Consider the following 17,727-nt stretch of genomic DNA (forward strand, 5'->3'; position numbering starts at 1 on the left):
GGTTTTAGTTCAATGTTTGTTTTAAAAACCCCATTGACAATGAAAGCAAAATTTACGTCATCTTGTCCCTAACAAACATTACATGCCATTAAAGAGAATTTAATGTTTGTTTTGACAGTTTGTTTTACATCACCATTACATCACCTATAATCAACATGAGTTAGACTTTATATTATTAGCGCCCCTCACTTCACACGGGTGTGATTTTTAAAACAAACATTGAACTAAAAACAAACATTAAACCTGTAAAATAAAATTGTTGCTAAAAAGCAACACTGTTGTGTCTGACCCTCTAAGACCCAGTGTTGCTTTTTAGCAACAATTTTATTTATATATATATATATATATATATATATATATATATATATATATATATATATATATATATATAAAAGGAGGGGCTAGCACCCCTCAAAAACACCATTGACAATGAAGGGAAATTTTACCAGCTTGTCCCTAACACAAACATTAAATGCAATTAACAAAGAGATTTTAATGTTTGTTTTACATCATCATTACATCACCTAATCATATAGCTATACCGAATTCCCTCCTCGATGTTGTAAGATAATAAGAGTGCCCCTCACTTCACATGGGTGTGATTGTTTTTTGTATTACATTAACCACATGCAATATCATGTACAGGGTACCCCAGAACTAAACTACCTTATTCCCTGTACCAACAGAAGGCTTTAACAAAACTGAAAGGTTATACTTAAACTTGACACTTATTAGCCCGCGGACCCCCATTTGAAAAGATATGCCAGGGTCGGGACCCCCATAAGAGAAGATTATAGCAGTGATTCTCAACCCGTTTAATTTCAAGGACCCCCCAGTTTGACATGCATTATGCATTTCTATCTCTGGGACCCTCAATTTATTTTGTAAAATCTATGTTGATTTTACTCTGAGAGTGTGCAAATGGAACCAAATGGAAACAAACGGGTCCATTTGGTTCCATTTGTACACTCTAAGTGTTACAGACCTGCAAGGGTCCATTTGGTTCCAAAATATCATTTAGCTGGGGACCCCCTGAAACTGCAATGACCCATGGGGGTCCCCGGACCCCATATTGGGAACCACTTCTTTACAAGACTATTACTGTATTTTACTGATTTCTTTGCCTCAAAATAGCCAATCTACAAGCTCACATCGCAATGCATTATTGTATTGTGAGCTTGTAGATCGGCTATTTTATGTTAATTAATGCTAATGTTCCCCCAGAATAATATGTAGCCTGGGGTTATTAAGCGAAAGATTCTCTTACAGCACCTTTAAGAGATTGATAACACAAGTGGATGATATATTAAATTAACCCTATAACCTTAATGATTTGAATAGTTTGAATATCACTATTGTGAATTATAATAATAATCTATTAAAATGTTATATAGACTATATATATATATATATATATATATATATATATATTTAATATTGAATATTATAATATTTGATATTTTATATATTTAATATTGAAGATGCTCCTCATTTTAATATTAATATTAATTTTAACTGAAGCTCTTCCAAGCATCGATGCAGTGCAAAAGGAGCCCCCCCCCTCACAATGTATAGGATTGGAGGAATCCTAATCCTATCCTGTGGAGGAATCTGTCAATCAGAATGATTGACAGATTCCCTCAGCCAATGATGACGTTCGTTAACGCCCAACGTCAGAAGAGTCTCAAAAATAGTCTCAAAGGTCTCACAGATTTGTAACTCACAAGTTCAGATTTGCAACTCACGTGAGTGAACTCACAGGTTCACATTTGTCTTTTGTATCCACAAGTTCAGATTTGTGTTTTGTATCCGTGTTTCGCATCTGTGTTTTGTATTTGTGTTTTGTATTTGCGTTTTGTATCTGTAATCTGCATCTGTGTTTTGTATCCGTGTTTCACATCTGTGTTTTGTATTTGTGTTTCAAACACAGATGCGAAACACGGATACAAAACACAGATGCAAATTACAGATACAAAACGCAAATACAAAACACAGATGCGAAACACGGATACAAAACACAAATGCGAATTACAGATACAAAACACAAATACAAAACACAAATACAAAACACAAATACAAAACACAGATGCGAAACACAGATACAAAACACAGATACAAAACACAAATCTGAACTTGTGGATACAAAACACAAATGTGAAACACAAATTCACTCACGTGAGTTGCAAATCTGAACTTGTGAGTTACAAATCTGTGTTATTTACTGTGAATCTTTTGAGACTGAACTGACTCCATAAACCCACCCTGTGACGTCATGTGGCATCCCCCCCCCCCACCCCTCAACTCATCAAAGACACATCAGTGTGATTTTTTGTTTACCAGTTGTGTGGAGAGCACAGAGAGGTGCAGAGAAAAGCAGCAGGTAGGTCCCAACCAGCCACAGAGCCATCTTCATCCTGTCTGCTGCGTCAGCTGCACAATGCACACACGTACACAAGCACACGCACGCACATCATGTATCATATTAACAGGGACCCTTGGTGGTGAACAAATGCTGAAGTGGCATTTGTTTCCAAACAATAATGTTCCAAGATTTCTAATAGCCACATTCGCCAGTTTGACACAGGTTTTGAGATGACACGTAATGCACAGGTGGGGCACACTGTATTTGTAGGCTATATCCAAGGGCAGAAACTGGACCACAGTACTCACAGACACAGACTCCGAGGCAGCGATTATGTTGGCAGTGGAGTTTAGTGAAAGAAATTGCAGTACAGGAAATGCACACAAAAACGAAATAAAAAGTAGTCATTTTCTTGCACAAACACTGTACAGAAATGTCTTTTGTAATGTTGTCTGATGATAATTGCGGTCAAAACTGTCGAGTTCCACGAGTCAAACTATACGTCTCCAAATCCCTCTTTTCCTCATCTTGCATAACAAAATAATTCCCCTCCTCAGCTGCGCATCATAAAGCATTAATTCAAACTTCAGGGGGCGCTCTTTACTAACTGCGAAACAGTTATATAAGCATTGAAAGCTGCTCACCAACATTATACTTAAATGCAATAATAAGACAATAATGAAAACAAGAAAAATATGAATTGCACATTTTAACCACTTTGGCTCTTACAAATGCTATTGCGTCTGGTAGTCTGTTCTGTACTGTTACACTAAAACTCAGCTTCCCATCATGCACCTATGCAGTGTGAAGCTCGAAAGCGCCACTGTTGGTAAACCACATACATACAGGGACATCGATATACGGACATTGGAGTGGCTGCACCACTCAAAAACACAAGTAGAAGTAACTCTGCGTGTGTGTGTGTGTGTGTGTGCGTGCGTGCACAACAGAGTGCAAAGTACCTAGCCTATAACAAACACAACAGCAAGATTAGTGAGGTTGAGGTACATGCTAGATGCTGTGTTAGGATATCAAATGGAACAATAAAGACTATACTAATCATTGTATGTATTCTGCACAGAGTGACCTCGGTACATAGAAACAGATATATGGAATATTCTGACCATTTCAAATCAATTGATTTTGATTGTATTGCTTTGTGGAAAGCATGTTTTTCTCATGTCGATAAAGCCAATTGAATTGTGCCATAATGTGACATGTCACATGTCAAACTAGGGGTTATTTATTTAAATGATGCTTTAAAAGTAGCATGTGACATGTCAAACTAGGGGTTATTCATGATTCTGAATCCATTGCAAGCATTCATTTTGCACGAAAAACAATCCTTGAGCTAAATTCGGCCATATAGCCACTTGCCCAACATGACCTCATCCTCATCACATTTGTGAAGATGGCATGTGGCCGTTTTTAATATGCCATTTTGAATGTTATTTGGATGACCCTATAAGGATCATAAAAAAACCTTGAACAATTACTATTGCGGTTTCTTTTGAAGTGTTTAGCTTAGATTGACTGGCCTACAAATCAAACAGGCGTCTATGCCAGAATGAGGCAGAATAACAAATCACTCTATAGTCTATAATGATAATAATAATTATTTATTATTATTATTATTAAACAGAGTAACACATATAGCTACTATGTGTAATTATGTACATCATTGTGTCTTTGATTGGTCTCTCTCCCTTCCCTTTCTCTTAACTAAAGCGATAGAACTTTACTCCTGTAAACCTGTGATGTGTAATTTTAAATGGAAAATATCTCACCTTTAAGACAAGAGCAGTATCCCTTCTTGTCGCCTTATACTGCTCTCTCTCTGCGTGCGTGTGTGTGTCTCCCTCTCTCTCTCAATGTGTCCTGCAATGGCAATGCATGCCTATATATCTATACTAGTCTCTCAAGACAGACTGTTGACTCACTGTTCTTATAAGAACTATTGGCCTCTCTGCCTATGCTATCTAAACATGTTGTATTTGGACTTTTGGATATAAGGTAAACAATGAACCTAACTGTCTAAACAACATTGCACAACGGCAGGTTACAACACTTTTTTTTGTTGTTTTTCTTCTTTGTAATTATTTGTTTGGTCCAAAATATTGTGTGTGTTGTCATGATTTGTCACGACAAGAGTTGGCTTCGTACGACACGTACTAACCCCTGCTCTATAGCCCATGGGTGCTGGACAAATGGCAATACAAGGAGAAAATAACAGTCCTGTACCTCTTCTCACAACATTGACGACACATCAGGTTCTTCATAAACTGACATTTATTCGGGCATTCTTCTCATCCCTCAGTTGTTCCACCATGCCGTGAGAACTGTATGTTCACACAAAATAATAAACGATAATCAACAAATTACATAACAGTACATAATATTGATCAAACAAATTAAAATACAAAAGTACAATTACATGTAGAAATGCATGATGCACACAACAAAGAGAGATATAGGCCTATACCTCGTTGGCCGCTTGTTGTGTAAAAGAGGTTCTTCATTCCTCTTGAGTTGCATACAAGTATGTAACCAGTAACCACCCTTTAGAATGTCTTTGACCGTCTGTCCTTGGCATTCAGACGTGTTTAAATAACTTTGGCAGTGCGATGTAACAAGTGCAAGTGTACAGAGCCTCCTTAGTTACACCAGAATCCGAGTGAGTGAGACAAAAATGTTTGCACCACCTGTGTGCAATGCCGATACAATCATGCATCAATCAATCAATCAATCATGGTGTAGCTAGCTACTGACAGATAGGGAACTTTGTTCTGCCTCAGAAAGTTATCACGTCATGTTTTTACATTTTTAACCTCATATAAAATCAATAATGAACCACTTGTGTATTGTGTATCATGAGTCATTCATGACATTATTATGAATTATGCTTTATGAACTTTTGACCATGAATTTTTGTATTTGAGCAATTTTAGTATTTTATAGTAAGCATTTTAATGACAGCACTTAGGCCTGGGCTATACGTACTCAATCTTTAATAAAACGGATATTTTCGTACTCCGTTGTCGTATGGGCAGGGGCCCATATGACAAAGATATCTGTGTCCACACATACAACCCAAAACGATCATTTTTGACTCCAACAAGCATGCCATGCCAGTAGGTGGCGATAAGAAATATGTAACGCAATAGAAAAATGTTCTGAGCATGCGCGGTGAGCTGGTTTTCTTGGAGAAATCCCCCACGTAACCCGGTAGTACGTGCAGACAGGGCTCCGTCTAGTGAGCAACTTTATAACTCACGTTCTAATATAAACACATACCCAGTTTTCCCAGCTGCCTTGCTAGCCTACTGGACTACTACGCACACTTGTAATTATGCTTTGCTTTTCTGGTTCGCGCCCCACTGCCGCCACTGTTTTTACAGCTGCAGACTTTTTAATAGTTTTTGGATTAAGGTTGCATTAAAAAGACTGGATTAAGGTTGGTGAAGGATGTGTTGCTCCCCTGCTTGCATACATAACCGCAAGCAGGGGAGCAACGCATCCTTCACCAACCTTAATCCAAAAACTATTAAAAAGTCTGCGGTTGTAAAAACAACGGAGGCAGCGGGGCGCGAACCAGCGAAGCGAAGAAAAGCAAACATTTCAAGTCTGCGTAGTAGTCCACTAGGCTAGCGAGGCAGCTGGCAGAATCGGGTTTGAGTTACATGTATTAGATGGTGAGGACGGTGGGTGGCGCTAGCTGCCATCGTGTTTGTTGTCGTTTCTATTGTAACCTCGCGTTCACCCCGGAAGTTGTTCGTTTTTCAACCCATGAACTGATGCGCATGCTCAGTGTTAAAAGCAACAAAACGAATATGCGCGACTAGGGAGGTGACGTCATCCTTCCTCAAAAACTCCGTTTTGCATGACTACACAGCTCCACCATCCGGATCTTTTCGAAAATCTCCACTTATTTATCCGTTGCCAAAAACCTCCGTTTGAGTGGCCGAAAACGCCGTTTGCGTCTGGCTGAAAGGCCCAAACGCACATAGAAATGTGCGTTTCAAAAAACACCCAGAGTCGTGTAGCTGTACTCTTACAGTCTGCAACACTGGTTTCTACTCTTCTTCAGGAATACTACAGCTTCCACTGTGATAGGCTAATGAGTGGTGACTAGAACCACCTGAGCTCTGTGATAGGCTAATGAGCGGTGACTAGAACCACCTGAGCTCTGTGATAGGCTAATGAGCGGTGACTAGAACCACCTGAGCTCTGTGATAGGCTAATGAGCGGTGACTAGAACCACCTGAGCTCATACCAATCAACATGTAACCATTTCTCCAACATAAGGCAATAGTATACACGCATAACAAGTTTGCATAATGAATCCCAAATAACAAGATATAGCCCTACAAAATAGATAAAATTAATACGCACAACACTAGTCTAAGAGATCAGGGATCCAGTACAGGACACAAATAGGTAGCAGTTAATCCCATTTCATTATAAGTTTTCATGGTAAGTTACTTATTACTTTTTTTTTCTTTTACATTTTGTTACATTTTGTTTTTGGTTTTAAAGGAGATATCGTTGGGAAGTCCCAAACAAACCTACTGGCAGGGAAGCCGAACAGGGCCAGAGTATATACTGTATATCTCTCAACCAATTGTGTCCCAAACTGTGGACAAAATGGCTACAAGAGAGAAGATATTGAATTAAGAGGACTAGTAGATTTTCACACTGGGGTCCTTAAACATCACAGTCCTTAAACATCAGATCACCTACAGAGACCATAGAAGGAATGAGAAATGTGATGTGAGTCACTCAACATTACAGTGTAGGGCCCATTGAAATACGGTATGGGTTCAAAACAACATGTAAAGGGAGACATTACCCAAAATTGTACTCTGGTATACACTACTGGACAAGGCTCTCGCCATAGTAGTAGTACTAGGCTATACAGTATATCATTGGGCACCCTCTTGAATTCTTATAGGTGACCTCAAGCTACAAGAATCACTTTACATTTACTGACGAAACCACGTTCACCCCCACAGCTCCCGGACTATAAAGTCAGACAGCGTAACACAAGTGAGGCTGAGGTGAATCACCTGGCTGGCAGTGCAGTTAGTAGGTCATGCACTGCTTGTTGTCAGCTGTCAAATAGGAGTCTGTGCGACAGGAACACTTGTAGCCCCCTCCAGGTGAGAGCAGACACAGGTGACTGCAGCCTCCATTGTTGGTCTGACATGGATGACCAGACACTGCATGGGTAAAGAAAACATGCACACATGGAAGGAATAATGAGAACACACACCAAATATGTTACAACAGTGCTTTTTAAACCTGTTGTAACCCAAGACATCAAGACTCAACATCATAAGGCACACCAGTCTTTCTTTCCTTATTATTATTATTATTATTATTAATAGAATTTCGGCTCATCCCAGTTACGTTGCAGCGTAATATGGGAAGAAGGAAATTGCGGGAGTTGACAGACACTTCATGTTGCAGCTTTGTTTGTAAACCCAGTATTGTGTAGAAACGGATGGGTTATTAATTATTATTATCTGTTGTTGCGCGCACATTCACACTCACACACACACACACACACACACACACACACACACACACACACACAGGTTACTTTGAATACGTGGTGGGACTGGGAAATAAATGAGATGAGAGGTGGTGTGTGTGTGGCTGGCTGGCCATCGTAGACACACACACTCGTAGAGAGAGAGCGAGAGATGCGCCCTGTGTGGGTCTCGCGTTTGTATCACGGCATCCTGCACGTGCATGTCAAAATTAATTGGAATAAAAAAACACATGTATCGGGTCTGGATCACATCTTGGTGAACTCTTGCAGTGTGTGATCCCTGGTCAGCGATCAATCGTTTAGTGTGAAAGCCACAAAAATATAATGCCAGCCGATAATAAAAAAAGAGACTCCTGCAGTGTGAAATGCACAACGATCTGATGACTCGCCGACAACTTTAAAACTCCTATAGTGTGTAGGGGCCATTACACGACGTGGTGTTTGTCGATGGTGAGGTGGAGAGCTTGCCTGTCCGGCACAGCAGCCAGAGGGGGAGGGGGCTGACTTAGGATGAGCTGGTGTGGAGCAGAGGCAGCGAGGTTGGACATTGAGGGGTCGGAAATCATCCCGGTCGCGTGGTTCATGTAACGCGCGTGTCACTGTGAAGGCCGCAGACTACAATGCGCCATTGGACTGGCCCCATGAAGTGAACGGAGTTGGCGTAACTGGGCAAAGTGATGACGATTTTGACGTAGGCTGGTGGTCTTGCGCAAGAATGTGTTTCCATATAAATGGGTATTGTACTGTAAATATGACAGTTGCATGGATGCAAAGTAGTGGTTGATGTCTGGACAGGCATGCTGTTGGTGTTGTGCATGGTGAGATGTGTACAAACGGTGTGGTTTGGTAGGAGAAGGCGGACAAAGGATGGGGTTTTGCGCTGTCTATTAGTGTGGCAGAATTATTATTATTATTAATTATGTATTTATATATTATTATTATTTTGGTGGGTGGGGTTGAAAAACAAATGGCGCTGAAATAGCATATAGCCGATCTACAACTTCACCACAGTATACGTTACATTGTGACATGTTAGACCAAGACCTGCTATTTCGCGGTGGGGAATTGCGGCCTAAAAATGGAAGCAAGCGGCGTCCACACTTTTCATAACATATCAAATAATACAATTACATTACATTAAATACAGCACGTAGAGTAATAATGAGAGTGTTACAGCAGGCGGTATACAGACCCTCAGGTTGTCTGTTGGGGTGGTAGATGCGGATGTCGTATGTTAAGGACGGGTGGTGGATGTCGATGAGTCTGGTCCTGTCGATGCCATGAGTCTTGTTGGCTCTGTCGATGGAGCTGGCCTCCAACTGCGTCGATGGCGCCCTCTGTGTCCAGTAGATGTGATCCTCAAACACAGTAATAGCCATGATGTTGTGCTGACCCTCGACAACTATACAGACGCACATACAGAACCAAAAGATTCACAGTGCAGTAAAATGCAGTAACGGGATGTATTAAAATCTGTGTGTGCGTGCATGCGTGGGTGCAAGACAGACCTGTGTGTCTGTCGGTTCCATCCAGGTTGGCACACTCAATGCGTGTCCTCCCATTGGTCCAGTAGATGCGATCATTGACGTAGTCTAACGTCAGGGAGCCTGGCCAGGAGAGCTTATCCTGCACGATGACCGTCGTGTCGGTGCCGTCCATCCCCATCCTCCCTATGTTGTTGTTATTTATGTCTGACCAGTACAAGTATCTGTCAGGGAGACACTGTGTCAGGGGTCACTATTCACAACTAATGCACATACTAATGTACAATAATGACTATAGTGGACATACAATATTGAAGAGTTCATACCAACTAAAATGAATGAATGAATGAATGAAATCCCCATCACTCTATCACTGTAGAAAAAAATCACACCCGTGTGAACTGAGTGGTGCAACTCCCCTCCCCCCCTCCCTTGCCCTCTCTCTCTCTGTCATTAGCAGGCAACAGTGCAGCACGTGCAGCACTATCTCTCTCTCTCTCTCTCTCTGTTTCTGGCACAACAGCACCCCTACTGGTATTAATAGTCATACTGGTGCTCATTAACATCACATACTGGCGGACACATACACTGTAGGTGAAACAACACATAGGTAGGTGAACACGGACATTGCTGTTCCTTGGAGTGGTTGCACCACTCAAAAACAGGGATCTGGGCAGGGAAACAAACCTGGTTCTGCCCCTCTTCGCACCCATTGGTTGCCGTTGTGTGGTTTGACAAAAATCCTTTCTCTCCATCCACTACCATTGAAATAACAGTGTTTATTCAGTTTCCCTGTGTCCGTGGTGTTTCACAGGATGCTTGATGAATTCAGTGTGAGGTTCATGATGATCTTGTTCTTACCCGTGGCGTACATCCACAGCTATGGCGTATGGGTTGGAGTTGATCAGGGCATGAGTGTTGACCAGGACTCTTGGGTACGACCCGTTTAGTTTGGCCACGCGTATGACACCCAAGCCACACAGGTAGAGGTTACCTCCCACCCAGTCAACAGCCAGACCCGAGATGCCACGCACGTGGTCGAAAATGACCTGTCAATGAACCATACATGCACTCATGAATATATATCTTCATTATTACATAATCGTCGGGGAGGAAACCGACTAAATCATTTTTTTGCATACATCATGAGTGCTATTGAACACCCTTTACGTCTGTGTGTTGGTTAAAAAAAAAAAATTAACCAATGGAAAGTAGTAAAAAGCGCTTCGGACAAAACCTCTTAACTCCATTGGACCCTCAAACTGTCTGCTAAAGCAACTCATTTAATATCCATTTGCTTCCCGTAGGACCTATAAAAACCAGCTAAAAGCCAACCAGGACCTATAAAAACCAGCAGTATCTCTTATCACTGTTATGGCGACGACATTAGCTTTACTGCTCATTCAAGCCTTTCCATGAATGTCTATCGGCCATCAAATGCAGAATCGGCAATTAAATGCAGAGAAAAGTTGCCCCAGACAAGGTTGCTGCAGATGTTGCCGACCACAAACATTTTATCCGACCCCAGAAACCTTGGAATTGTTTTAGATCAGGCTATATGATCGGGGTGCGCACGCTTTTCCGAAGCGGGGGGACATGCGATGCGATGCGAAAAAGCGTTGGTCCGACATGCTCTGCTCCCGTGCTTGCGGTTAGGGTTAGGTTAGGATTGAGGTTTCGGATCAATAGTATGTCGGAACTAAAGCCTGCACCCATATGATCCTGGATAAGCATGTTAACTCTGTGTGCAGTGCCTGTTTTTAATCACCTTCGCAATATCGCCAAACTTAGATCAGTTGTTGCATAGCCGGAGGTAGAAATTACCATCCATGCATTTCACGTCTGTATTACCGTCTGTAATTCCCTTTTCACCTCTAAAACTCTAAATCATCATTAGACCGCCTGCAACTGGTCCATGAATGCTGCATCATCAGCGCAATAATGAGCGCATCTGCACTAAATTGAGCGTGGTGCCATGTGCAGGCACACAGAATCATAGCAGATCTATACTAGCTCACAACGCGTCGCAGCACGACATCACGTTGTGAGCATGTACAGCGGCCAGTTTGGGTGTGCTGTACAGGTACAACAATCTAAACTACACTGAGCACTGCATGACTATTCATTCGTCTCGAGCGGAGAGCTTCAGAGCCACTGCTGCACAGTGCGCACACAAACCAAACGAGTGAAGTGAACCGGTCCGAGACAGGTAGCTATGGCAAGTCACATAATGTGTAGGCTATACGTTTTATACAGTTAATTCCAAATAATTATTACGACTCACACAGGAACGAGGGGCCGTCAGCTCTCTCTCTCTCTCAGTCAGTCGAGTGTAATTTCACAATTTTCGTTGATTAATGGGTTATGAAAACAAAAGGTCACTATACAGCACCACTACAGGCTAGTGCGTTAGGCCCAATGTTGTCATTGTCACACTGACCTGGATGTCACTGCCGGTGATGTGCATGGCAAGGATCGACCCGTCATGCTGCTTCGACAGACCTATCCAGTAGATCATCTGCTGCTGATAGTCAAAGTCCAGAGCCCAAGCAGCCTCGAAGTCCTATCACACCACAGCAGTTGTGTTAGTCTCAGACTGGAATACATTCCAGCATGTCAAAAAGCAGTGTAGAATACGGTATAGGATTAGGCCTACATAGAATCTGTTGTGATGTCCAGTGGTTATCAACACTGTGGAGCTGGAGCCGTCCAGGCTGCTCATCATCAGGTTGCCCTGGTTGGCTAAGATGAGGAAGGGCTCCACCTCTGGATAAGGTGAGACATTACATTTGAGTTGGTTTACTTTTAAAAATACACAAAGCCAAAAGCAAGACTATCTCATTCCAAATAACTCTGTGCAGGCAGGCAGGCAGGCAGGCAGGCAGGCAGACAGACAGACAGACAGACATACAGACAGACAGACAGACAGACAGACCGACCGACCTGTGGTGTCGTGTGCCTGGAGACCTGTGGAGAGACATGACAAACTACATGAGCTTCAGTGTAACAACAGCTGGTTGGTTGTATTTGTGGTTTATCTGTTGAAATACAGGGGAAGCATGTCCTTCGATCGTTTCTCCTCTTCTTCACTGCTATTTATTTGCCCCAGGATGGGAATGAGTAACTGCTGAGTAATTTCCATCAGAGCTCAACATGAAATGAAAATAGCTGGCGAGCAATAGCTTGTTGTAAATTAACAGGTTGGCTCGCATTTTGTGATTTGGTCACACAGACCTTCAGTGCACAAACCTAGGAACATTAAGACTCTGGCACCCAGACTCTGGAATGACCTACCTCTGGCTTTAAGGCTAGCTAACTCAGTGTCAACTTTCAAGTCACATCTGAAAACATATTTGTACACTAAAGCCTTTTTCTTAAATGTATCTTGTTGCTCATTTTCTCATGTCCATGTATGTATAATATGCTTTTGGTTATATTATTGTCTTATTCTGTCAATGTTATGCATTTCATTTGATTGCTGTTGGTTATCCCTTGACACTTTGTAAACATTGTTTTCGAAAAGCGCTTTATAAATAAAGTTTATTATTATTATATTATTATTGAGAAGGAACATGCACGGGCGCATGGCACGGTCTCCGCCGGAACAGCAGAGGTGCTAGATAGAAAGCTCATAACGTGTGATTATTATATTATATATTATTATATATTCTTTTTACTATTTCACTTCAGGGTCAGCAACTCTCATGCACCTCTAGCACCTCTGCTGGAACACTCTTATCGTCACAGTTCGTGAGTTTCTTTTCTAGTACTAACCCTATCTCTAACTCTAACCTAAACATAACCGCAAGCAACTATTAGTATTATCGTATCCCTCACCAACCTTAATCCAAAAACTATTATCGTATCCCTCAGCAACCACAATCCAAAAACTATTATATTGTCCAGCGGGGGAAAAAAGTCAGCAGTTGTTGAAAAAGGGGGATTTGAACACGTGAAGCATGGATTGCAAGTCAGCATAGTAGTCCACTAGGCTAGCGAGGCATCTGGCAGAAAGGGGTTTTGTGTTTGTATTAGAAGGATGGCGGCGCTTTCCGTGGCTACTAATAGTAGGGCAGGGCTCGGCGGGGTAAAACGAGCGCTGCTTTCCTGAGCTATATTTTAGGAATAAAAAACTTGCCCACAGGAGACCGCCTCACGCCCCCATGCATGTTCCTTCTTAATGTTCCTATAGGCACAAACCAGGAAGGGCAACTCCCTCAAAGAGAATAGTGCCCATCCTGGCAGTCCAGAAGGCTGTGTCTTTGGACGTCAACGTTTCCCCAAAATCCAACGCAGTACATTTTATGAGATACTTTCTGTCGAGAAATTACTTTTCAAAGTGTAAGAGTTTGGAAGCGCTTGTTTTCCAGAGCGCAACGTCCTGCTGCTTCCTGCATTATGTGCCAGTTAGAAACAGGTGCTACGCAGGACCGCTGAGTGATTTCCAACGAGCACATCCAAACTCCAATGTCTTGCTGCTCGATGTCTTGCCACTCAGTCTAGATGAGGGGGGCAAGTGACGCATGTGCATACTCTATATGAGACGGTAACATTGTTGAAGTCTTTTTTTTTTTTTTTTTACCTGAACAGATCACCTCCAGTCTGTCCCCAGAGCTACCAGCCTGCATCGTTACACACTCCTCCAGTGCAGATTCAGATCCAGCGCAGGAAGATGTAATCCACCATACAGGTTGACGTGTAGAACCACCAGGACCCCATTTTGTGTAAACAGCAGAGCCACAGCCTAGCTGTTGACACACCACAGATGATGACTTCTGGTTCCAGCCAGACCTAAGCAGAAGCGCCAGCGGAACCGCCACTGGTCTCCAGTCTCCCTGGTATTTCACTTCAAGTTTACCAGTACAGTCACTGGTTCCTTCCACCAACCTGACAACAGACTCTGTACAGAGACAACAGAATAAACATTTTAAAGGAATATTATTTGAACACACATACTAATGTACGACAAGCAATGGCTTGCTGTGAACAATCACAAAATCACACCCGTGTGAAGTGAGGGGCGCTCTTATCATCGTACATCATTATGACGTAAAATAGACACTATGCCTATTTGCTCAATGCTCAGACACTTGACACTATGAAGTAAAATTCTCCATTCATTGTCAATGGGAATTTAATATGTGTTTAAGACGAAATTTGTGGACGGTAACCAAAAGCTGGATGTAGGAAGGGCTAGTGCCCCTCAAAAACAAACATGGTGGTTGTCATGGTGATGTCACTTCCATGAGTTGGACAGTGTGAAGAGTTTCATTCAGGTCACCTCACCTGTGACAGTGAGATGGAGGAAGTCGCTCTCAGAGGAGACGTTACGATCGAAAACATTGACGTGATAAACACAGCTGTAGGTCCCTTGGTGGGTGTGGTCTGCTGCAGCAAACAGGAAGTTGGCAGAGTGATTGACGGCTGGCTGGGTGTGGTTGGCTCCAGTGAGCTGGAAGGAGCCTCCGGGGTGCTGTGGCTTGACGGAGCAGCTGATGGTGAAGCTAGAACCCTCCATCACCTGCTGCTGCCCCTGCTGCTGGCCCTCGGAAACCCTCTTCATGGAGGGGGAGAGGCTGATGACTGGCTTAAACAGATCTGTAACGAGACAGGTGGTTGGCTGAAACAGCGGATCTGTAACAAGACAGGTGATTGGCTGAAACAGCGGATCTGTAACAAGACAGGTGATTGGCTGAAACAGCGGATCTGTAACAAGACAGGTGATTGGCTGAAACGGCAGATCGGTGACAAAACAGGTGATTGGCTGAAACAGCGGATCTGTAACAAGACAGAGGTGATTCACGAATCAAGAAGGTTATATTTGTTCAAGGGTGCATGGAGGCACACTGTCGTGGCAAGAGGCGTCTAGAGCAGGCGTCTCTTCCTGGTTTTCAAACAGCTGGTTAGTGTTAGGTGTAAAGTGCATTTAACTCTATACGTAGGCTACAACTATTTTTTGTAGTTTTACTTCTACGCCACTACATCTCAGAAATATTATACGTTTACTCCACTACAATGTTACTAGTTACTTTGTAGATTTTTGTTTGTATTATTACAAAACATACAGTAACCACTTCAGCCCTAATATAATTTACATTTCAGCAGCCATTTGAAATTTGCCGATCTACATGTGTCACATTGGTTACAGGGGGCGGCCAGCAGGGGGCTGCCAGTGTCACCATGTTTCAGAGCTTGTGTGCTCCCAGGCCCCGTATTTGGATCATGCTTAGGCCTCACTCACACTGTTGCAACATGCATGCAACATTTGTCTCGTGTCTTGTCCATGTTTAATAACCGCCCCAATGCATTTCCAATGGAAGTCACGTGGTTTGACAAAACATTTGTTCGATGACTGTGTTGTGCTCCCCTCCCCCACATCAAACAAAAATGTTCTGTCAAACCATGTGACTTCCATTGGACATGCATTGGGGGGCGGCCATTAAACACGGACAAGGCACAAGACAAATGTTGTATGCATGTTGCAACAGTGAGAGTGAGGCCTTAGTCTTGGACCTCCGCTCCAACCTTAACACCATGGGTGACCCTACCGGCATCACTCTCAGGTTCATTGGAACATACAAGCCTTTCCACAACTACAAGGTGACAATCCATGGAAAGATACAGGACGGACAGACAGACAGACAGACAGACAGACAGACAAAATTACAGTATAGACAGTATATAGCCTATCAGTCTCAGTGTGTTGTGTTGTTATTGTTTTTTTTACCTGAACAGATCACCTCCAGTCTGTCCCCAGAACTACCAGCCTGCATCGTTACACACTTCTCCAGTGCAGATTCAGATCCAACGCAGGAAGATGTAATCCACCATACAGGTTGACGTCCAGAACTGGACCTCCACGTTGTGTGAAGAGCAGAGCCACAGCCCAGCTGTTTACACACCACAGATGACGACGTCAGGTTCCAGCTAGATGTCAAATCAGCCGCTGGTCTCCAATCGCCCTGGTGTTTCATTTCCACTTGACCAGCACAGTTACTGCTTCCTCCCACCAACCTGACATCGCCAGGCTCTGTACAGAGACAATAGCATACGTAATAAAACATGTAATATTACTTTGATGAGAAGAAATTGTTGTTGTTTTAGCTTACAATGATGTGTAGTTGTTTGTTCATGTTTGACTACCTGCTGTGTGGAGTGTTGGTTGAACCTGGAGAGCTGAAGGGAACAATGATCAGATTAATGAGGTTGAGTGCAACAGCTAGTACGTGGAAGCATGTTTGAGACCAAAGGAGGAATGATCAAGGCATGTTTTTATGTTGTACCACAAACCACTTCCAGTATAAATACCAACATGGGAAATGTTCAAATAAGTTTAGAAATAGTGAAAATAGCAGACTTTCTTATTATTGATTAATCAGCCCATGGGAACTTGAATTCATGGACATTTATTTATATTTTTGTCGGTTTCCTAAGCCAATAATTTGATGACCAGCGGTGGTTCCCTATGGAGACACAAAGGAGACTCTTTGTGTCCCCTATGGGAAGTCAATTTTGTGGGTCAATCCCTATTTTTGACACATCAACAATGTAGTCCTTTCAAGAGAATGGAATACAGAACAGTAATTAAGCAATATTTTAACTTGCAGTGTAAACATGATGCACAGTTCATTCGTACAGTATATTAAAGCAGAGACTTACCATCTTGAACATCAAGATGCACTTCTATGTATGAATCCATCATCAATGCTCTCTCCAGTCCACACAAGTAGGTTCCAGAGTCTGACCTCCTGAGTTCGGTGATGGATGCCAATAAGTATATTCCTGCGTTGGTCAAACTGATTCTATCGCTTACTACAGTTTCACGAAACTCTGCCTTGATAATGTCTTCATAGTTGCCACATGGACTTCTACAGAGGTACTTTGGAGAGTACATAGTGTCGGTCAAGACTTTCCATTTTGAGCACCGGAAAGACACTTTTCCCCCAACATGGCCTGTTATGCTGATAGGCTTCTCCGCAGTACTCAAGACTGCAACGCAAGAGATAAGCAACGAAACAGCTCATCAGTATGACACACAACTTATTGACAACATGATGTGAGGAGTGTATTTTTGCAGAAGGTTTCTAGATGCTCTACTGCAGTTACACCAGTGGTTCCCAAACCTTTTAGCACGTGACCCAAAAGAGAAATGTCATGTCTCCCCGCGGGACCCAAACTGGTGTAAAATAGTGAATAGCAGATCTACGAGCTTGTAGATCTGCTATTTTCACCATCACGTTCGCTTAAAAGTTACATTTGTGAATTTACTTTAAGACTGTCCGGGGTGTTCACATAAACCAGAGTAGATGATAATATGACCAAAATAT

The 17,727-nt window shown here is 42.5% G+C and overlaps 1 protein-coding gene across 2 annotated transcripts; it reads right to left on the reverse strand.

Annotated features, from left to right (window-relative positions):
- Positions 1-2,411: 2,411 nt before the first annotated feature.
- LOC308335378 (uncharacterized protein) lies at positions 2,412-17,366 on the reverse strand. 2 transcript variants are annotated; one of them, XR_013966001.1, is made up of 14 exons: positions 17,060-17,366; positions 16,544-16,576; positions 16,128-16,430; positions 14,687-14,998; positions 13,983-14,300; positions 12,344-12,367; positions 12,057-12,166; positions 11,841-11,963; positions 10,262-10,449; positions 9,425-9,624; positions 9,109-9,318; positions 7,429-7,581; positions 4,604-4,701; positions 2,412-2,430 (listed from the first exon to the last, which is right to left on the reverse strand). XR_013966001.1 is itself a non-coding variant. In XM_080792395.1 (12 exons), the coding sequence occupies exons 1-12, from the start codon at positions 17,292-17,294 to the stop codon at positions 7,445-7,447; spliced, it is 2,193 nt and encodes a 730-aa protein (XP_080648521.1). In that variant the 5' UTR covers positions 17,295-17,366; the 3' UTR covers positions 5,872-7,444. The 2 variants fall into 2 exon arrangements, 1 of the variants encoding a protein (XP_080648521.1); XM_080792395.1 differs by lacking the exons at positions 2,412-2,430; positions 4,604-4,701 and having other exon boundaries at positions 5,872-7,581.
- Between the last annotated feature and the right edge of the window lie 361 nt (positions 17,367-17,727).

This window comes from Protomyctophum bolini (genome assembly GCF_963924005.1).
Source record: "Protomyctophum bolini genome assembly, chromosome: 20".
NCBI lineage: Eukaryota > Metazoa > Chordata > Actinopteri > Myctophiformes > Myctophidae > Protomyctophum > Protomyctophum bolini.

Excerpts from the sequence above, each read along its gene's own strand:
- LOC308335378 (XM_080792395.1), bottom strand. The coding sequence starts at position 17,294 with ATGTACTCTCCAAAGTACCTCTGTAGAAGTCCATGTGGCAACTATGAA. Across the intron at positions 14,999-16,127 it reads ACTGGAGGTGATCTGTTCAG|ATCTGTTTAAGCCAGTCATC; the intron begins GTAAAAAAAACA and ends GTCTCGTTACAG. Across the intron at positions 11,964-12,056 it reads GACATCACAACAGATTCTAT|GACTTCGAGGCTGCTTGGGC; the intron begins GTAGGCCTAATC and ends GTGGTGTGATAG.